The 23439-nt window shown below is 41.5% G+C and overlaps 1 protein-coding gene across 2 annotated transcripts in view; it reads left to right on the top strand.

The window, feature by feature from the left end:
- Nucleotides 1-3458: 3458 nt before the first annotated feature.
- LOC310962153 (glutamate receptor ionotropic, kainate 2-like) overlaps nucleotides 3459-23439 on the top strand; it is a gene marked incomplete at both ends in the record, with an annotated part of 53686 nt that continues 33705 nt past the window's right edge. Inside the window, 3 exons of one of the 2 annotated variants that reach the window (XM_083934535.1) lie at nucleotides 3459-3582; nucleotides 19780-19947; nucleotides 21246-21503. In XM_083934535.1, the coding sequence (XP_083790661.1) occupies nucleotides 3459-3582; nucleotides 19780-19947; nucleotides 21246-21503 (550 nt within the window). Of the gene's footprint in view, nucleotides 3583-19779; nucleotides 19948-21245; nucleotides 21510-23439 lie in introns of both variants that reach the window. The other variant, XM_083934534.1, reaches the window with a different exon arrangement.

The raw sequence follows: 23439 nt of genomic DNA, 5'->3' as shown, positions 1-23439 counted from the left end.
ACCAACCATGTTAGAATAAACTTGTAGTATTCAGAATAATGCAGTAGACATGAGCCTTTAGTACAGGGCGATTGAATTGAATGAATGTCTTCTCTTTCAGGGTCTTACCATTCAAAGTGCATCAGCTTCTCGTTTCCATGGTTTCCCTCCGTGTGCCAATGCTATCTTTCTACCAGTCTGCCTGCGCAAGAGAGTGAACAAGGGCGGGGGAGAGAGAGAGAAACTGAGAGAGAGAGAGAGAGAGAGAGAGAGAGAGAGAGAGAGAGAGAGAGAGAGAGAGAATGACAGAAGGCTTTTAGCAGTGGTTATCTCTCCTTTGCATAAAGTCCCCTTTGCATTACCCAGTGCATGAATGGCGTCTGAATAAACACACCAACCAGCTCATGTGGAAGCCTCCCTGGGTTACAAGTGAGTGGGTGTGTATAAAGTAATCTAATTTGTGGTCTCCTTCAAAAACGACACGGTTTGATCACGGTTGAAAAAAAGAGTACATCTCCCCAATGGTACTTTCCTATTAGTTACAACGAGCTAAAGGAGTCATTTTAACATCATAATGAAGCAATGCGCCATAACCTCCCATCATCTCCTCTTTCCTTACTGGTTTACACAGACAGTTATATTAGGTTGACTTACTTACTGGGAAGTGAAATGTGTGTTCAGCCAAACTACAAACAAAAAATGAACTCAGGAGACTTAAAGAGAAGCATAGCTGTCCTTAAATGCCCGATGCTGACGCACAGACAGACAGTGCTGTAAAAATTTGTGTTGGATAATAAAATCAGAATCATTTGTAGCAGCCTTATTTTTATTATGCAAATTAAATGTTGGGTGCGGTGAGTGTAGGGGCACCCGAGGGCTTTTCTTAGTGCAATACCTTAGTATTTGGCAAGAGGGCGCTGTGACTTTAACAGAAAACCAATATGCCTGTCAGTTAATGTCTTAGCCCTGAACTCAATCAGCATTCCTTTCATGCTGTGTAGCTCTGCTGACTTATACGGGAACCCTGGATTTCTCCATAATTATGCTAATGGTCCAGATGGTGGTATGATGAGTGCCATTCTCTTTGATATGCTCACACTGCAGATTGCTTGTGTGCAGACCCACACAAACTGACACACGTTCAAAGTCAGTTGCCACACCACCTACTTGATCACATGTAATTATTTTGTATTTCCTTCAGCTAATACAAGCGCCCTCTTCACTATTAAATGCATTCACTTTTATTTGTGAATGGGGATTTGACAGATTAGGTCATGGATGATGAAGTAGCACTTTAATGAAAAAGTGTCAGTTGGCTGTTCCTTGCATATCCACACATTTACTTTTAATTTCACTATTCTGCAGTCTAATAAAGATATAACACATAAGCAGTTAACAGCAATTTAATATTAGAAATACCTTAGTGACGTCAGAAGAGATATTCATTATGCCAAGGTCACCCAAAAGATCTATTTAGATGAACTATAAGCCAGTATATTATAGTGACTTTATTTTGGCGTAGTTCTACACCAAGTCGCCCATACACACACAAGCCAGCCATTCACACTTGAGTCACAATGAAGTTGTTCATCGAGACTCTGGACTGTGGTGGCACCGATCAAAGACCTCCTTTCACATCTCCCTTGGGATTAAATAGCCCTCCACTGTACCTACATCTCCAGCTGATGCACTGGCCCATGAAGAGCTGCTCATTGGGGGCGGGCGCTGATAAGGTGCATGTAGTGTTAAATCAATAGTATGTAGACCCAAGAGCGGCAGATATCCATCTTCTCGGTGCACTGCATCCTATACGACATAGCCTCGTTTGAACTCACTAATCAGATGGAAGCGCAATAGGCCTACTTACAATCTCGAGAGCAAGTCTTTCCCCGTGAAATTTAACCAGCAGTGGAGCCTTTGTGTGTATATGGAACCTGCACTTCCACAGTCGAGGATGGCTCGCACTGCGAGAATAGTCTGTTGCTGGAAGGCTTTCAAGTCTAAAGTGGAGTTATTTGCATAGGTTAAATATTCGCGCCTTTCAGCAGCTTCTGTCGATATTATGAATTTGCTGTTCTGCCAATTTTAATTCCTTTCAATCCGATCCTCCCACTTTACTGGAATGATGCTGGAAACTGTTGAAAGGTTATTAAGATTGTTGCTTGAAATCCTGTAAAAGAGATTTAGAAGGGGAAGTTGTGAATGATACAAAGTATGCCTTCTCTACGCGGGTGTCGGAGAGAAAAACAATCAGTGCAATGATATCCTGCAGGCTTGAGATTATATCGCTAGTGTGCAGACGATTGCCAGTTATTGTGCAGTTATTTATGTATGTGCCTGTATTAGAAAGTGCCTCTAGAATTCGCCAACGCCTAAACATTCGCTGTAAACATCATCGCAGGCTGTTTGAACCTTGAGAAACATCCCCATTTCTTTCAGACTCGTTGCTTTCTGGCCCATAAGCAGAGTGGTCGTGTCTCTGTCCATGGTGCTGAAAAGAGATCCGAAAACAGAAACAATATATTGTCAAGTTGAGGTTATGAAGTGAATGTCACTTCATAACAAGATCGCATTTGATCAATGTCATAATAATTGTATTCACACCATCCTAAAGAAGTAGGCTTTGCTATAGTGGATGGATCCGTATTTGGTGGTGATTTGGAGGATTGCAAGTATGGATTCACCACGAAGTTAGTGTCGCTGTGTGTGCTTAAGGGCTTGCATCTTTACCGGCATATCTCTAAATGAATGCGAGCTTGGCATCAAGTTATGGGCGGAAACAGAGAAACTACAGTTTGAAATAAAGTTTCCGAACTCCTCCCTCCCCATAATTTCTCTCTCTTTCCCTCCAACACCCCATTCTCTCTCTACATTCCCATCCTCCCTTTTTCATTTCTCTCTCTCTCTCTCTCTCTCTCTCTCTCTCTCTCTCTCTCTCTCTCTCTCTCTCTCTCTCTCTCTCTCTCTCTCTTTCTCCCTCTCTCTCTATCTCTCTCTTCCCCCTCTCTCTGGTGCGCGTTCACAACACTAACCTTGGCTCGACGTCAGAGCCTGTGCAGCAGTGCAGTATAATGGGAGCGCAAGCAACCCAGAGCGCCTCATAGAGGGCTGTATATCGCTACTGTATCCTCTGCTTGGCGCTCTCTAGCCCCTCTCCAACCCTCTCCACTACCTTACCTACAGCCCATGCTTGGGCTCCCCCCTCCCCACTGGATCCGTACCCTTCGACATGGATGTCCCGCCGTCCCTCGACCTGGAGGATTGTTGTTTCTTGGCGCAGTGAAGGAGGAGAACGAGAAGGGGAAGGAATCATGCCGGGACTGCTAATGGATTTAGGGAAAGCGAAAGTGACCATGCCGTGATCTTGCGCATCCAGGGCCGCCGTCACCCTGCCTTGCCCAACGAGCGTAGAAGAATTACGGGGGAATCGAACCCGCGCACCGGGGGGATTGAACCACTGTGTATTTTTTAAAAACAACATGAAGATTACCTCCCATCATCTGATGATAAGCAGTCTCGTTTTCAGGTCCAACCTCAGGCTGATCCCGCTTCTGCTGCTGTTTCTTGGTTACTCTCGCGGGATGCCACACGTTTTAAGATTTGGTAAGAACCTGTTTGTTTATGATATGGTATAATCTGTAACGATGTCTGATCACACGAGCTGCCTTTACGATCGTCGACAGCGAATGAATGAATCCATGTGATGCAAAAGTAGATGTAAGGAGACGTTTTGTCCCACTCTTGTCTTCTTTTACTGTAGAGTTTGACCCGCACTCTCTGGTATCTAATGATAGTTGCATTTTTATAATCTCATAATGTTTTAACAGTATTGTGAAGGTTTCTTACCGAGTGCGTTATACCATCGAGGATGCATGGTGTAGCCTATTCCATGAACCTGGAACCAGTGTTACAGTAACTTTGAAAGAAAAACCCAAAGCTAAAGCACTGCAACAGTCCACGGGTACGAGCTGATGAAACAAAATATAGATCTCTAGCAGACTCGTTCGCTCACAGTCTTGTATCTCCACGGCCTTTTAAACTGCTGACACCCCAACATGTCCTCTGCAGTAAATGTTTACATGTAAACATTACACCCGGAGTGCGGATCAATTACTCTGATCGGTCACAAGGGACAATCGATACACCGGGCACTACTTTTCATCCTTAATCCCACTGAACTGCTATCCAGAATCCCCGGGGTTTTGCTTATTTAGGCCTATACCGTTATTGCTATCAATAGAAACAAATAGTTCCGGTCCTTAGAGGTGAGTGCCTGAGTCACGTTGAGAGCCGCACAAATGTAGCAACAGTTAAATGCACTAAACGAAAATCATCTCTCATACATACTGTAGTCCTTAGCGCATTCGCCCAAATAAGCCACTTCTCTTCAGTAACTATATCATTCCGTCTGGTAGAAGAATGATAATTAACATTTGAATATCAAAGTAGTTTATCAACGGTTTGCCACTACAGTGCGTTGCTGCTGATTCATAACTTTAAATTGTGCCATTAACGCCTACTCCTTTTCTAAAAGATAAAAAATAAATAAAATCACTAGGCTAGGTTTCGTGTGTTGCTTAATAAGATCTCAGGGCGACTGTGTTTTTGCTGTTTTCTGTTGAATGTACAGAAAGCATCATGGAGTGACAGCGGAGCCCCTGACAGCGGATGTCATCAAGTGTTGACAACACATCCTTACAATCCTCCAATTCCCCCGAGGGTCCTGTTTTAGAGTCAGGCCGCGTCCGCAAAAGCCGCCGCTATGGCAACGGGGTTTGCTTGTCTTCCTGCTGCATCCTTAGCCCGATGAGCGATTTCCCGTCTCACACGTTGTCTGACAGTCGCCGGGCGTCGATTCAGTAATCCTTGGGGGACGGCGAAGTCCCTGCATAATAACATTTGACACGAAAGTTTCCAAGCCTGCAAATAATGAGTGAATTGCTGTGAGAAACAGTGGGGGAATAATTGATTAGACATCTGTTACACCTCGGATTAAAGTTGGTCATAGATACCATGGTATGTTGATGATGTCAAAGAGTATAAGATTAGAGCCTGTACCTTGCATATGTCGTTTGTGCTGACACCCTGGGTCTGGAAGGCATGTGGCCTCAGTAGCATGACAGACACAACCATGCGAGATAAGAGGTGATTCATGTCACTGATATTCTTATTTTTTGCTCTGAGGTAAAGCTCATGCTTGATTATGCCGGTCTTCTTGTGGTAGTAATACGACATCCACGTCCTTGGTTCAGAGGAAGCGAGCAAGCGAGCCACTGGACCTCAAGTTCAGCACCACGGACAGCGACCCTGGCAACGCCTGTCGCTGAACAAAAAGAACAATACTTTTTTTAAAAATAAACGATTACATTCTGTAGCAGCTTCATTCCCAGGGTTTGTAGGATTGTCTCTGTCAGTTAAGTAGCAGCCACTTCACATCTTTCAGTTGTAGGATGGCTCTATTTCGTGTCGTGCAATTCATTCTCTTGAGAAAATATATCTGTCTGCGTTTTTCTTGTAAAGGAACGGAGTTTCCAATAGAGAAAGAAAGATAAAGATCGACTGTGTTTTGGGTGATTTTATCAACACACAAAAAAGGGAAACTGCGTCTGTGTGTGTAAAGTGCCTGTGATGTGTGACAGAGGAGAAATGCAGAAATGCCTTGAGAGACTGTGGAGCCCATTGGTCCCTTTCTTGTGCATTTCCTGTCCTGCAGAATGTGCATGCTCAGCAGATAGTCCCAGCTGCAGGAGGCTGGCTGTATGTGGAGGTCAGCTCCCCTGGGTCTGTCTGTTCCCTCCCTAACCCTAGGTTCTTTTCGGCCCAGACATGCGGCTCACATTGTACAACCACTGTTCTCCTGTCAGGCTGAGACCTTTACCTACACACACACACACACACACACACACACACACACACACACACACACATACACACACTGTAACACCAAAGCATAGTCAGCCCTTTGTATTCACAGCATCAGCCTCACTATGTAGAGCGACAAGTGTCAGAGAAAAAAAAGAAACAAGAAGCATCCTGGCCACCAGCTGCAGGCAAAATGTTGAGCTAATTTCCTCACAGAAATGAATTATTGTGTTCAACGTTCCTCGTTGATACATCTCGCAGGCAATTAATTTACTCTGGTAGTGAAATGAGCCTGGTGCAGCCCCTACAAGGTGTTATAATAAGATACACTTGAGATAAGATTATTTTTTTCTAATAAGTTTACACTTGCCCTTTGGGAGTACTAAGAGACTCTGTAGCTACTGATACTGCTAAGGGTCTCTCAAAAATACATTTTAATTTCAATTTCCACTTTGGTTTTCTCTCCACATCCAACAAGTACGTCCGTGTAGGCAAAGAAAAAGCTGTGAAAAGTCCACTTCAAACTTGAAACATAACAGCTTAGTCGTGTGGTACTGGCACCACAACTGACCTCAGTTTTGAATTTTCAAGCTGAACTATGGTTGGCTATCATCTTTTTTTTTCCCTCAGTTGTCACTGATGATTTAGGGTTGCATTAGCAGTGTTTCCCAAAGTTAGGGTCGGGACCCAAAATTAAAACAGAAGACAAAGAGTGTTGTTTTTTTGCTACCTGCTCTCTTGAGCTCAGATGCTGTGTGTGCGGCTGTCTCTTCTCATGAACTCTGACCTGAAAAGGTGCTCACGCTCTCTAGCTGAGGTTACGCATGACTGACATGTCATTGGGAACACTAAATTTCCCGTTCGGATAATCAAGCTGAAAAAATTTGGGAACCCCTGGTCTATAGCACTGTGCACCAGCTAATCGGTAGGCTTGAAGGAAAGGAGTTCATATCTTCCATGGAAATACCTCTATACGTATTATTTAGGCTTCCCCGTAACAAATGATCAGTCACACAAATAATGTGTCATCACATCTGCCATTACATCAAAGCTAATTGAGTTTTACTTATAGACGTATCTAATTCATTAAAACGCCTCAGCAAGAAGTTAAACAAAAGGAAAATCAACAATGAAATAGAGAAAGGGTTTTAATTATGATGACCCTAGTTGGTGTGCGGCTGTGAGTTTGAGTGATAACATTATCACTGCCATCTTCAAACCGCATTGGCACACGCAGTATGTCCCTAGGCTGTCAACTGCTGCTGAAAGCATTGTTGACTCAGAGATGCTCATTTTATTTGTTTATTTCCAGACATGTCTGGGAATATTTATGACTAAAACACAACATTGTTTTTCATTTTGGAAAGGAAATAAAGTCACAGTTTTTTTTTTTTAGTCCTCTGGCAAAAGACACTATTTATCGCCTCTGGTGAAAGCTATGTTTATCTAACTGCTTGCACAATGCTGTGCCAGGATGACGGTCTTTTATTGCATTTCTGATATTTAACACTCATTTCTTTCCTTTAACGGTGTTATGGTGGCAAAAATACAAGGTTGTCAAGAATAAGCAAGGGTACAGGGAACAAACTCAAGGGGACTTTGTCATTAATTGAGTTTATTTGATGTTGTGTTTCGCCAGCCTGAATTATCAGCATGCAAGTTTAGTTTGGGATTGCAGGAATTAAGGATAACACCCTTTGCCCTGGCCCACTGCCAGCACGTTCACAGCTAACACATTTAAATAGGCACAAAGCTGCTTAAAATATTCATGTGTCACTTGGCCGCGCTATAGCTTATAGAAATATGAAACTATCTCCTCTCTACTGGCAAATGATTTCCACGGTTTAAAAATACCCACCGTGGGTTTCAAGAACAAAAAGGAGATCTGTCCTACATTAGCATGCAGTACCACACATGGGCTTGAAGCAGAGAACTATCTAGATGGATTTATTAAACATGTTTACATTCCTGACTTTGAAGGTCTTGCTGTCATGCCTCAGTTACAAAAGGCTCACTGGTGATTAATTCAGAGTGCAGATTTCTTGGCATTTTGAAATGGAAATATGAAATATCTGTGAGGTATGAAATTAGTTTTCCTGTTGTGCTTAGCATTTAGTCAATTTTTGAGATTTACCCGCTACATTGGAAAAGATTATTTGCATGAAGGAGGCTTTAGATATTAGAAACTGCCTCCTCTGACATATTGTCTATTTTTAAAAATCAAATTCATATTCTTCTCCTGTCTTATTCACAGTCTATCACTCCTTCTCATTGTCACTCAGGCATTTCCTTGCCTATCAGAAGGGTTAGGGGTTATATGTGCAATTGTTCTGTGAAACTGTCCCTCGAGAAGAGTCCTGCGGTATGTCTTGCTGGCTGGTTGTCAGACTCAGAGCTGAATGAAGCTCAAAGGTTCAAAAGCAATCTTTTTGTTTTGTTTTTGCATGTTTTAACACATGTGGAGCTGTCTGTCTCACAATCCCACCAAGGGAGATGGATGAAAATTTGAAGTCAATGAGAGGTGCAAGCAAAACAAAAGTGTTTGTTAGAGAGGAAAAACAAGAGAAAGGGATAAAAACAGTGAGTGTTGAGGCTAGCAGATACAAAGTAAAGATAGATTAGTTTGCCTCTGAGCAGTCCACTCTCAGCCCACTCTCAGTTGTGGTCTTTTATTACTGTTTTCTGATGGCTTCTGTGAAGAGAGACGGAAAGGACAGTAGAGTGTGTTGTGGAAATGTAGTGGGAGGCCAGGAGTCATGCACTGCAGCTCTGAATAAATGTCAGCAGTGTAGTATTAGCACGCCAGGACTACAGATATGCAGGAAGAAGCTTTTATAAGATAGAAAAATATTGGTAACACAAATATCCTCATAGGGTCCCTTGGGGAACTAAACCCAAGATGTGTTTTTATTAGAATCTCATGACTTTATCTGCTGTCTCATTACACATTTGGCTTTATCCACTTTCAGTAGACTGTAAAAGGGTGTGAATCAATAAAAATCAATATGTATTGCTAAGAGGGATAATGAAAGCAAGGAAGAAGCTGGCAGCATAGCAGGTAACTGGTGCCAAGTCGAGGATAGCCCCCTTCTGTGTGTATCTATCACAGGTTACCATCTGTGAGAACGCAAACATGTAAAATAAAAAAAACAGAAAAAAAAGAACAAATGTGTACTATAAGAAGGATATGTGGTTTTGGATAATAATGCACGTTACTGTGAATTAATGACGATTTAAATCACCCACAAGCTGCAAAGACTGCAATGTCATTTTATCTTTGTGTGATGTGTACTCTGAACTGGCTGTGCTTTAAATGGTGATATCTGTGTGTGTGTGTGTGTGTGTGTGTGTGTGTGTGTGTGTGTGTGTGTGTGTGTGTGTGTGTGTGTGTGTGTGTGTGTGTGTGTGTGTGTGTGTGTGTGTGTGTGTGTGTGTGTGTGTGTGTGTGTGTGTGTGTGTGTGTGTGTGCGTGTGTGTGTGTGTGTGTGTGTATATCTTCCACTTGCAATATCGCACCACATCATCATGTGCGGAAGAAACATATGAGACTTTAAATTGCATTGAAGCTCAAATTAACTATTTAGTGTTGAGGTAATGGAGGGAAACAGACTGGTTTATCATGGAATCTCGTGATAGCCTAGAGTAAATGTTTACTCAGTATTTGCTGTAATTATAACACACAAGGTCATTTTTTGGATCTGTCTGTTTCTATAACATTCTGTGGTAAATAATTTCAACCATGGAGCGATCAATACATTGAAAACTGCATCCTGATGTGTCCTGTAAACAGAAGCAATTCCGGATGAATATCAAGCACGCAGTACAAATATTTGGTGGCACATACACCGTAAATGAAAGCACTGACGTACATGGGATCCAGAAGTCAATCGATTACAGAAAGGCCTCCTGTGTTGGCTGTTATATGAGACATCGGTTAGGTTAGGATGCTGGTGATTCACCTTCATCTCCAGCCAGCTGAATAAAGGAGTAAGAGGCTGAGTGACTGACTGGAAGAGAGAAAAAATAATTTGAGCTCCCATTGACAGCACAGCAAGTCGGATTTATGAACATTTCTCTGTGTGAACCAAGGAAAAAGGGGGACATAGGCGCTGTGGGAGGACATATTGAGGCAGGCTTACCTAAAATCATGTTCTTTGAATCAGCATGACACTCTATTGTCCAAAATCCACCAGGGCTATGCAAAACCCATCGCCCTGCTATGAAGAATTAATTATTTCGGTCCTTCCTTTCCTTTCCTTTCACTGTACATCCAATATTGTTGTGTTGAAGGTATTGTGCAAGGAAAAGTGAGAGGAGAGGAGAAATATACACAGGAAAAAGTGTCTGTGTCAGCTTTTAATCAAAACAGAAGCACACAAATTACTAAAGTTAGTATTTTGTTAGTTAGGTGAAGAATTAATAACTAATTTCGGGAAAAAAACTTTGATGCTAGCTGACTACATTGTGTCGCTGCAGTAGCCTCCGTTAGGGTTCTGTTAGTCACACACACTCGAAACAACGCACTTCCCAATTTATTTGATATGACTCTCCAATCCCTTATCCACACACAAAGCATTATATTGAACTGATTCCGAACCGACTTCGATTGATGTCCCTTGATCTTGCACGATCTGTTTTAAAATTTTGAGGATACATAATGAAACTAATCGTCTCCATTTCCCCCCGCACAGCTACGGATGAGATATACCCAAATGGAGGCCATCGCTTTAAAACAAGACAAAAGACATTATATTTTCTACCCGGCAGGGTGTGAATGAATGTGAGAAACTGTGAAATAAACAGCAGACTGCAGATCAGAAGAAAGATTAGAGCAGGACAATTTCACCTCTATTGTCTTTTCACATTAATCCTCAAGAGATCTTTTCATATTTACTGAGAAAAAAACAGATATGAGGAACCTCTCTAAACCTCTGGTCATTTTCATCTCTGAAGGTCTCTTTTCATTTCGTTCTGCTTCTGTGCAATTGCCTGTGTGTGTTTTTTAGAACAAGCAGGAAAAATCGACCACACCTTTGCAGTCAAGTGGAGCATATTGACTTGTACCTGTAGCTCTGATTATCAGCTAGCTTGTGTACCGCAGTGGCTGATGGGAGGCTGATGAACCCAAACCTGAGCTGACATTTTCCTGCCATGTGGCCGAAGGAGAGCAGGGGGAGGATGCAGGTGTCCGTTCAGGTCTAATGGGCCATCTATTCAGCCGTTTAATTGACTGTGTTTTATCTGCCTCCAGTGACCTCTTTCATTCTCCATTTCTCCTTCTTCGTTTCCTTTGCTCATCTGTTTTTTTTTTCATGCCCCACCTTTCCTCCCTTTTTCGACCCTCTCTCTGTCTCCAAACTCTCTTTTTCTTTTAGTCATCTGCATATGTCCTACAGCTTACTCTGTCTTTAGACATCACAGCGATCACCTGTTGTTTCCTGAACATATCAAAATGTCAATTTTCCCTTTCCTTGTTTTCCTTTCATAATTTTTTCCCCTTTGTCCTCTGTTGTCCTTCTCTCTGTGTCGTCTTTGTCTCCTTTTGGCTCTCAGCTCCTCTCCTGGTCCTTCCCCCCTACTTTGTTCTCTCTCGCTATCATCAAGCCTTGCCTTCCCTCTGCTCTCCCCCTGGTCTCTGTGTCCTTGCACACAAAGCCACAAATCCTCATATGTCATATTCCTAACCCCTATTTTCTATTGTACCGTTTTGAAATTCACAGCAAAGAATACCTTTTCAGTCTCAGGTTTTCAATGAACCTCCCCCAATCCTGGAATAGAACACTGTGCAGTAGCCTTTATCACTGTGACTTACTTTATACAATACTCATTTATTTCAAGGTTTAAAACTAGCTGTTATATTGTCTTCTTTATGCTCTCCTTATTCTTTTCATGAGTGACATGCGTTACATGAGGCCGAATAGATACCATATGGATATACTATAGAACTAAATGTAATGCATTGCAGACCACTAGAAATGACTCTCTGTATGAGTGTAATTTATTTTGGCCCGATTAACTGTATATATTTATGTTATTGCATATATTTATGGCAGATTGGTTTGCCAGCCTCTGTGTCATTGTGAAATGTGAAATGTGAAAATAATCAGCACCTTTTCCTCTACATTTATTAAGATAACCCCCCCCCCCTCCCTTTATAGCTTCCAACAGAAACCCAACTATGAGCATTAAAGAGCCAACTCCTGAATTAATTCGTGACCTTTGGCTCAGACGGAGATAACATCTGCCCTTCTACAAGAAAGAAAGTCTAATTTTACAGCCATTTTGTTCAAAATTACAATGAATGGAGTGTAATACAGGGCCATTTTGATGAGCAGGAGAATAGTGAGAATTGGAACGAGACTAGCAAAGGGAGCGAAGAAGACGATAGAGTCTTGTCTAATTTGCTGTGACCCAATTGCAACATTATAAATTAAACGTCTTTTTTTAGCTCTATTCCAAGGTCGGCTGCATTTGATATATGTTAAATGTTAGAAATGTTGTAATGTAAGTTTATCCTCCCTTATCACTCGCCTATAATGAGATTATAGTGGTGGTTTCATGTCAGAAATGCCACAATAGTGTGATAATCTTTTATACTGAGAGACAGTTGGAAATCTCACTGCTTTACTTTCCGAGAGTTTGTTTTCACACTCCAAGATTACTGTTAGTCAAGTTCTCATCTATATTATACAGCTTGAGGGCTGGAGTATCGAGGGACGTTCAAGACACCAAGTCCATCCTGCCTCGTAATACTCAGCTGCAATGCCATAAATGAATAATAATGCACAATGGGGAAAGTGAAAGAAAACCAGAGATGCGCATGCATGTCCCAGTGTTCTCGAGGCTGGACTCCTGCCTCTCTTAGCCTGCAGTGGATAATTAGCATCTCTCACACGTGCTTAGGCTTGATTAAAACTCAGTTTACAGTGAGCAGTTCTGTGAGGTCGCCATCTGTCACCTGCCGAGGCCACCATGAGACATACTCTAGTCCGTGGGAGTGAGGAAGGCAGCGCGTGCGTGTGTGTGTGTGTGTGTGTGTGTGGCTCTTTGATAAAGGAGACGAAAATATGGCACATAGAAAGAAGCAAATGGCAGAGACGGGTGAGGCATGAAGTTTCAGGAAGCATTTTGTTCAATAACTGGTCCCACTCACTCTCTAACGCCTGTGTATTAAAGCCAAATCACATATTTTTCTGTGTTTGCAGGGAAAAGCTCCTGAAGTTTTGGGATTTGTGTTATTTACTTGAACTTTATAACCTTGTGACGGCAGTTTCGGGAATACGCAGGTTTATACTTGGAAGTCAGATATGAAGTGAGAGCATAAAACCTATAGTTTATGAAAATATTTTTCCGCAAATCCATAAGCATCACTCAAATAATAATATTTTGTACTAAATCACAATGCTTTCATGACACAGCTGCAATATACAATCCATCATAACAGCATGGTGTATATTTGTTAATACTGATGACAAACTTTAATGCCATATTTAATGAGTACATTTGCATACCATGTGCTATTGTGGCAATCATGATAACATAAACGTGTTTTAATGGTAGGAACTCCTGGAATATTTGGGCAGGTAAGAAGGATGCATTCAAAAATCAATCAGCAAACTGCTCTCAGATACAGTGCGAAAAAGATTTCCAAAGTGCCCCACAGAGAAACAACACAAAGACAAATATGTATTGATGTTTGAGAGCTCCTCCTCAGGAATTACTGAATGATGCCCGAGGACGAGCTCAATACACATCGCCGCCATTCTGCTGTCTGTCTTCTGCTCTATGTGCTTCTGTTGATTTGAGTGCATCAGAAGCTTTAATGGATATTTATTTACAGTATATGCAAAACATTTACATGTGATTGATTAATTGTTTTGCTTGATTTGTGTTCTGCACGGTACGATCTTTGCTTTCAATCACCCAAATCGTGATAGTGCCCCCCATGCTGTAAAATAGTGGCAATTCTATAACAATTACTATCCTGTTTTCTTTGCAGATTTGTGAGCCTGTAAAGCCCTTTGAGATTACATACTGTGATTCAAGGCTCTAGCTAGCTCCATCAAAATGAGCCAAAAGGAGTTGCAGAAGTCTTGTTTTCTCTCGGACCACTTGAATAACAATATGAAAAAAATAATGTAATGGAAATTTCAAGGAGCGCATATCAAGAGCAGAAACATATTTTCTTTGTGTATGTCTGAGCATGTGCAGTCAAGTGTGTGCACTAAGTACTTATGCATATTATTTTCACAGTGGTAAGTATTTCTTTTCAGTTGCATTCAAAATTTGAGAGCGGTGGAGAGGTTGGAAACTCCGAGCAGACAGAAGTCATTTGGGACTATAGCAATTCAAGGCCTGTGAAAGTGTACTCACAATTTGGCACAATTAGTACCAAAAGAGGTCCCTGCTTGACAAATTAGCACACAAAATGTCAGCCGGTAGTTTAGCACATCCACAATGAGCCCTTGCAAATTAGCACATATTTTGAGGAGGGAGCTGGCACATTATTATGAATAGAGAGAGCCTGGCAAATTAGCACATCTGTTGCCAGCGCTCAGAATTAATACATGTTATATGATCACTGATTTCCTACTTGGAGCTGGGTCAGGGACGGGGGTGGTGGCGCACATTTCTAATCAAAGACTGTGTGTGCTTAAAACAAGAGATTGATTAAATTGAAATGTTGGCAATAGTAGAGCTCATTTTTTATTTGCGTAACTGAACTTACGTTTATCTGAATGCCAAAGGCGTGGGCTTTAAATTCTCACGTCCGTCACATTTTCTCCCAGACTCAGTTGTTTCTTACCTGACAGGTTTGTTTAGGCTCAGTCTCTGGAGTGCGTGATTGTGTGTGTTCACACGACTATGTTCAAATGTGTGAGTCAGCCTGAGGCTTAGCGTCGAGCAGTGGCAGGTGACAGTCCAGTCCAGTGTCAAGAGGCTTTAGGGTGACAGGAGTGATTCTATCCTGAATAAAAAACACACAACGAGCCAAACAAGTCAGATAACAGACAAACTGCTTTCTAATGGCTCCATATTTCCATAACCCTAACAGAGTGATTGGTCTAGTTATTGATTGATTGCTTACTTTTTGTTGTGCTTATTTTTGTTTTTAAGTGTTTTTCTTGAGCTCTATTCTAGTTCAGCTATTGTAATACTGATTTTTCACTCTATTTGTTTAACTTGTATTTTGGCTACTAAACCAGTTTACTAGACTCAGCCAAGATTTCTATCAAGAGTCTTCTTAGAAAATATATTCATTAACCAAGTTTACTGCTTTCCTTATCTTGCTCTTAGCACCAAAGCTCTGTAAGATATTATCTCCAAGCCAAGGCCAGAGCAGATGTAGCAGGTGATGTACAACCTCCTGTTCTAGCAGGATTACAGCAGCATGTACATATAGAATAGAATAGAAACCATCAGTCCTTAGCACACAGGGATTCTTTAAATGAAAAGTAAAGTCATACACTAGGACTTCATTTCCCTGAAAATAGCTTTTAGATGGATTATATACAGACAACGTTGATACTGGTCTGTTTGTGTGATATCATAGCACCAGTGAGCATCCTGCACGGTTGATGTGTCTCATGAGCTGGTCAGATTTTGGGGGATTTTCAGTGAGATTGAGAATTGGCCCTTGTGTAGCGTAGGAAGGTCAGTCTACCGCAAGGGGAGCTTTAGATTAATGACCAGGGGCGGCGACTCTCTGCAGGCCTTCATGCATCATGTCCCATTCACCGCCAAACATGTCAGGGAGCGCTCCCATTGGGAATTTTGGGGATATTTACGGTGTGTTTCCATCACTTGTTCCTCCTCCCTATTGGCTCTATTGATGCTCACCGGCTGAATGACGGAAGGGGTCTGGGGTGTGGTGGGTGGAAGTCTTATAGCTAAGCGACTTCACTTTCATACCTGGGCCACTTGCTCTAGCAACAGGGTTGCTCGCTGGTTGCCATGGCACCCACCCTACCACCACTATCCTGCAGCTGTGCTGCTGGTCATTAGTCACAGAGACAAGCCGACCGCACTATCACAACGCCCTTCCTCCACCAATCAGCTGCTCAGATTCCAAAACTGCCGATGCCTCTCAGCCATAGCATAGATGCATGAGTCGCCATGGCAACATATCTGACTCCCATCTTGCAGTGTACAAGAGCATGCTTGAGTAGAGAGGGCTAATTGTGTTGTTACTTGTGGTTTAGTACGTACGCCTTTCCTTTTAGTAGTAAAAACTCTCTCCCTGCTAGTGATTACTGAAGTCACAGATGATGTCAGTTGTTTAAAGCAACATGTGAGCAGTAGAATATTTTTTTCCAAAAGTGAAACATATATTGATCACCTGTACATGCATTCAAGGTTTGTCAATTATTATTGTTTGTAATTAAATGATTTCTATTGACGGGAACTCATTTCAAATTGAGTTTACTGCTAGAAATGACAAAGTTACTTTACAATGATCCAATGAGCTGTATCAGATGTGCTTGATTAACTGTGAACAAACATTAAAAGGGAGACAAATTTACCTCTGCCTTTTTATTCTCACGTTTTTCTCAGGCTCTCTCTCTCTCTCTCTCTCTCTCTCTCTCTCTCTCTCTCTCTCTCTCTCTCTCTCTCTCTCTCTCTCACACACACACACACACACACACACACACACACACACACACACACACACACACACACACACACACACCCACACCCACACAGACACACAGACACACAGACGCTCAGATCAGCAGGCCTGTTTTTTGTGAGGGTGATTATCCAGCTCATAACTCACTCAGAGCTTTCATTTGCACTATAATTCACACCAGTGCCAATAATGGCGGCACTATAATTCACACACACACACACACACACACACACACTGATTATCTCAGTTGTTACTCACACACCTGCTGCAATCAGATGGATCACAACACTAAGGGGTGAAGAGGAAGTTGGATTGACAGATGAGAGACATGAAATGATTTGAAAATTTCATATCACGATTATAGTGACCAAAATGATCGTGGTTACCAGTATCATCGCTGTATTGTTAAGACGTGCTGAAAATATTCAAATAGTAATACCATATATTAAAAACGAAATACAAATAAGCAGCATTTTTTGTTTGTATTAAATATATTACATTAAAAGAATAAACTGGACTTCTGCAGCGATTTACGGCTTTAGTTAATGTTGGACATTATACCGTGAGATTTTCAAAGCGCGATAATCAAGCACAGTTATAATGATAATACATACTAAATCTTAATATGTGCAAGTACCTTCCAAAATCCAGTTTGGGAATAAAATCTTAATGAGAGATTTATCATTTAGTGGAAACGATGTGGAAAATACATTTTCATGTAATATGCTATTCCAAAGAGCATAAAATCAAACAATCATTTTCACATCATCTAAACATCTAAATATTCAATGTAACCCTTTGTGGTCCTGCTCTTTGGTGTTCTGAAAGGTATATGATTAGATTTAAACCAGCACATCCAAGCCATACAGTGTGTCAAAGATATCAAATGAGCATAACTTAATACCTTTATGTTCATCTTCAGACTCGTTAAACAGGCTGGTGCCGTCAGTCAGCTCCCGCAGGGCAATAGTGTTATAATTATCTATTAGGTCAGACATGATTCACATCATCTTTAATAGTGATTCTCAGGTATTCGTTCTTTTGCAGATTAATGTCCAATATCAGTGAATTGAAATGGCAAGAAAAGCAGCATATTCACATCACATTACTGTAGAGCAGAGGGACTAACGCATGCAAACCTCATTATTATCACTCAATGACAGTGAAGCACAAAACATGAAGTGGCTTCATAGATTTACTCTTAACACTCCCCCACTGCTACAACCATCTCAAGTTCTTCAAATTTACTGGTCTAAAAGAAAATGATATAAAGTAAGGAAGCACAACATATGGGTGTACCATGGTGACAGTGATAAAGCTCAAGTTAATGACATCTCCTTTGCCCTCCTGCACTCCTTCCTCTATCACTCCCTGCCATGGCCAGACACTATTTATAGCTACCGCCATTACTGTACAGCTATCGCTCTTTCTCCACTCTTTTTTTGAATGCGTCACTCTCTCTGTCTTTTGCTCTTTCAGTCTCACTTTTCCCTCACCCTCTGTAATTGAATCGATAAACAGGCTTTAAACTTATTTTCAGTTTGGATTTCGTCAAGCCCACTCTCTGTCCTCCGAGAGGATGGGAGCCGTGGATGGACTACTGAACTCTACTCTTGAGTCCGAGAGTTTTTCTCAGAGCTGCTCTCACAACCCTCTTTCATCTTTCTCTCCCCCCAACCTCCACTCCCCTCATCCATTCTCTTTTAAGTTTGATTTCTGTAAAGCTTTCTCAGGATTTAGTCCATCCTCAAAGGCATACCAGCTTTTTGCCTTTTTTTTTAATTATGTTTATTTTGAAAGTCTACAGATGTTTCAACTGTCTGACATATAAATATTCTCTTTGAAACTGTAATGTGGTACATTCTCCAGCATAGTGCACCACCTACGACATCACTTTACTCTTTTCTAATGATGCATGAGTGAAAAAACTAGAACCCGACCAATTTATTAGCAACCATAACAACATATCCATATCGGTTTGGCATATGCAATGATATCAAGATCTTTTTAGAGAACATATAATAGAGAAATAAATAGAAATTGTCTTATATTGTATTAAACTTTTACGTTATTTGTTTAAATGGTCATTGACTGATACTGGACATGATGTTTATTTAGCTTTGTATCTTACTTTATCTATTCTTTATTTTATCAGTGTTCATTTATAGAATCGGTTGACAGTGTAGAAACTGTATGAATATTCTATAATACTGTCACATTTTATTTAATAAAGTTATTTCTTTAGGAAAGCAGCAATTTTGGTGATTTTCAAATGATTGGAGGTAAAAGAGACATTTTAGAAGTGGGTGGGTTCAAGCATTGCCTTCCTTAGTTGAGATTTCTGAACCACACTGATGGACCATCTGGAGCTTTAATCGTTTTTGTTCCGCTCAAAATAAGTGACAGGTCTGAAGGGAGCTGTTTTAAGTTGACAACACCTTTGCGGTGGTAATTATATTGTCTAGCTTCTGTGGCGTGTTGAAACAGCATGTATTGTTTATTTTTGTGTTGAGGCTTTTACTTTGACAAGTAATGAGCATTGCGAGGTGTGATTCAGATCCATACAAAAGGTAACAAGATTTCTCAAGCGGGCCCAGCATGAAACTCCCATCGGGACGCTCTCCCATTAAAAATCAACCAAAGTGATAGTCAAATAGGATGCAGAGATAATCATTTGAACTCCTGAGTTGATTTCTTTTTAATGAGTGTAATTAAAAGCTTCCTGATGTTTTATCTTCATTTCTGATTTGATTGGGCCCCTTCCCTACTTTCTGTCTTTCTGTTGTTACCTCTCTGTCTATACCACTTTAAATTCCTTACTGATTTCTCCCATGGCTCTCGTTCTCCTTTTTGTCTTTTTGCCCTCATTTTTCTGCTCCCTGCGCTCTTGTTTTTCTTCCCTTTCATTTGAGAATCATTGAAATCAATGGGACAAAGTGGAAGAGTGAACCTTTCTGTCAAGGCTGAGTGAGGGAGTTAAAGAAGGGCACTCACCCCTGAACTCACCTCCCAATGTAACTAATTGCCTATAATTACATAGACAACTGTAGCAGAATGCAGATCAGCTGAGAGACAAACGCTTAATCCCACTGTAAATCATTTTCATGTCATGAGTCTGACTGAGTCCTGTAAAGTAATAAACACATTATTATTGGTGTTAAACCCTGTATCACAACGATCATGTGCCTGAATGTCAATTGTGTTAAGGAAACTGTTGTGGTTATGGGAGAAAGAAGTTGTTATTCAGTAGCTTTTCCAAGGTCTTGTTCTCAGCTATTTACTTTTTTTCTTTTCTTCTTCACCTACAGGAGGAATATTTGAATCCATTGAGAGCGGTCCTTCCGGAGCAGAGGAACTAGCCTTTAAATTTGCCTTGAACACAATCAATAGGAACCGCACCTTGCTCCAAAACACAACACTGACCTATGACATCCAGAGAATAAACATCTTTGACAGCTTTGAGGCCTCCAGGAAAGGTGAGTAAAGACATGTGAAAGGGACATTCAGCAGAGCCTCATCAGGAGTGCATGTTTTGTGGTTTTCTATGAAGCTATTTTTCATTGTGTAGGTCTGTTTAGCTGTCAGCAATTAAGAAAGAAATGGTTTGTCATATTGTTCCCATGCATTCAAGAATGATATTCTTAACAGGTAGAGTTGGGGTTTTTGAAACACAAAAGTAATGAAAAATGACTACAATTATGAAAGAGTACATAAACATTCAATATGAGGAAACTCAGTGAAAACATGTCTCTGCTTTTAAATGTTTGGTATTGACTGTTTGGTGTAACAGCTTACAGATTATGTGAATTGAACATTAACTACCAGAGATTGGGGACAAACTCAGAAAATCAATTTAGGCAATGGGCTGTGTCTGACATCGCACATTATAAACTATGTATAGTAGTGCACTGGATTTACTGTCTGCTATTTTATTTGAGTTGAAATTTATTCACCATAATGGATTTGTAGCCTGACACCATCTAAATGAACTAATACAGTCTGAACAATCTGAACAGTTCGAACAGTCTGAACGTCTGCAATGGCTCGACATAATATTGCTAAAATGGACTACTACAAGATTTCTTGATCGTTTTGAAACCTGCATTTTCACACCAATATTTTTCCTTGTTAGCAGTGTTCTTCTTCTTTGCCTTTGCTGTCACAGTGGGGCATTTTTGAAACATTACATCCACCTGCAGATAGGTGGAATAGCATCACCCATGTGCCCGTGGTTATTGTTTATTTGGGGTGATTTATGCGGCTAAAAATTTAACACCAAAAACCTTTTGAAACTGAAAAGTGGAATTTAAAAGACCTGAAAGTGCTGCTGCAGTCATTCCCCGGCTGCAGTGATGGTGTAGAGACGCCAGGAAAGCAGATGCAGAAGATGCCGAAACGTTGACTAATCAGATCAGACTGGGCAGAAGTTGTGCCTTTAAAAGACCCGTCAGGACTTCTGTACTGTTGTGATGTCACATATATCGGCAGAAAGTACCACGGTGCCGTTACAGTCATGGCTGCAATGAGATCAGACAGGTCAGGTGGGGGGGGGCTTAAATACACAGGTGCTAAAACGTAGCATTTCAGACATAGGGTGAACAAAGGTATATTCGCACAGACAGTAAAGTAAGTGTTGTATGAGTATGTGTTTTTATTACTAAAGCATGTAAACATGTTCTGGTAGAAACCCAAAATAGAAGTAGGAACCTAAAAATGAGCATGGTATGTTCCCTTTAAGCTAACTTGTTGCTTCTTCTGCTTGTTACCCTACCAGCATGTGATCAGCTTTCCCTCGGAGTGGCGGCCATTTTTGGCCCCTCACACAGCTCGTCAGCCAATGCGGTCCAATCCATCTGCAATGCTTTGGGAGTGCCCCACGTCCAAACCAAGTGGAAGCATCAAGTGTCGGACAACAGGGACTCGTACTATGTCAGCCTATACCCGGACTTCTCCTCCCTCAGTAGAGCCATCCTTGACCTGGTGCACTTCTTCAAGTGGAGAACGGTCACTGTGGTGTATGACGACAGCACAGGTACAGGTACAGTCGGTGTCTGTCTTCATCTTTGCTTCTGCTTTGCACACTGAGTTTGACAGTGTTTAAAATCTGCAGCGTTTACACCTTAAAATGTCCAGAAAAACAAAAGGTACCCTGCAGTTGCACTGGTTGCAAGGTGCACTGCTGCTCAGAGTTCAGTGAGTGCTTTGTAACCTGTCAAGTTAATTCAGAAATCAATAGCTTACTGTTCTGCCTCAGACCTGCAGGTGCTACCCATGTCAGTCTTCCAAGAGAGTGAGCAGGAGAATAGAAAAAAGAGAACCACATTACCCAGAATGACCCAGTGTCTCTTCAGATTAATGCAATGCAGAATTGTAGTAGCGTATATGGGGGCTGACAACAGACGTTAATAACACACAGAGGCACTTGGTCTCTGGGGGTGGCTATCAAATGTGTCTGTGAGCCATTCCGTCTATCCGGTGACTTTGTGGAGTGTCTCATAATATGCATTTTAAAAGACGTGTCGTATTTTAGCTGGAGTGCAGTGATATTTTTATGAGGTAAAGTGTAATCGCTCCAGAGAAGATAACAATATTCAAATGCTCTTTCGCAATTTATCAGCTATTTGGCATGATGTGGTTGACAGCTTAATGTAGGTAAATTAGACAGAGTTGAGAGGAGGTTTAAATTTTAGACAGGTTGTATAATGAATTCACTCCCTACTCTGAGCAAATTAATATTATCTTGTAGTTGACATCCTAAATTGTACCGCTAAATATAAATTTAAACCATTTTCTGTTCCTTTTAACAACTAACAGCGGCATAGTTTTACTGCTATTTTACACCCTCCATCATCTCTACTTACTTACTGGAATCCTGCAGCATTCTAGCAGCTGTACGCTAACCTCGGATGAAATCCCAATGACTCGTCCCACTTGCCACATTATTCTGACTCATCGCCTTGACCTCTCTTCACTTCCTGCCTTGGAGCTCAGTCCGTTAACACTCTCATTCTCCAGCAAACTGCCCCAGTGAGATGCCAAAAGGTGACCTCTCGCCTCTCTTTCTGTCAGTTAGGAGTGGCTTAGGCCTCCTCTGTGGAGAATTTCTGCTATAACACACCTGACGCCTTGAAAAGTGTGACAGCTGCATAGCCACGTTGCTTCCCCCCACCGCTTCCACCTGGTCCCAGGCTGTAATCACACAGCTTCATGCTCCAGGGCCCCGTGTTGCTGATTGGAGCCTATCTGACGGCTGGCATGAAGAACTATCCGAGGGGATAAAATATTCACACACAGCCGTTAGAAGATCCAAGGGGAAAGTCTAAAGGCATTAGCTAGAGCCCACAAACATCTACACTGACAGTGTTTCCCAAACGTTGAACTCCCTTGACAGATTTTTTTTTTTTTAGCCTAACACCTCCCAAAGTGTCGGTACGAACAAAAACAGGGAGACAAGGACATACCCCAGAGTAGGGATCTATTGGGATTACCTGTGGAAAGCTCTAGGTGGTTCAGTATTCCTCCCTACAATGGTACTTTTCACAACAAGACCTGCATGTTCCTATTTCACACCAATCTTTCCATAGGCCTCAGGGAGACCCAGCCCCACTCGCAGTAAGACCATTAAACTGCTCACACAGCACTTCATTTCAAAATAAAAAATAGGCTGAGCTATCTTAAAGTGGTTCCACGAAGAAAAAAAAAATCCTATCTCTCTCCAGTTCCCTCTCAAACTATCCTCGCTGCTCCATCCATTTTTATACCCATGACAAGTAATCATCTCTCCCATCAATCCAGCCTCTTTCATCCCTGCACTCTGAAGTTCTTTACTGGGGGAGAAACTCATTGTAATCTCATCGCAGTATCTCCCGGAGAGCTTTCTACCTGAGTGTGTGGCCGAGAAATGAAAGGTGAAGATTGTAGCTCAATGTATGATGGTGGCGTCAGGCTCCCTAGGGGTAAGTACAAGC

Source organism: Echiichthys vipera, assembly GCF_963691815.1.
Source record: "Echiichthys vipera genome assembly, chromosome: 19".
Classification (NCBI taxonomy): Eukaryota; Metazoa; Chordata; class Actinopteri; order Perciformes; family Trachinidae; genus Echiichthys; species Echiichthys vipera.
Note: the sequence above shows the minus strand (reverse complement) of the source record. Positions and strands in the feature narration are given on the sequence as shown.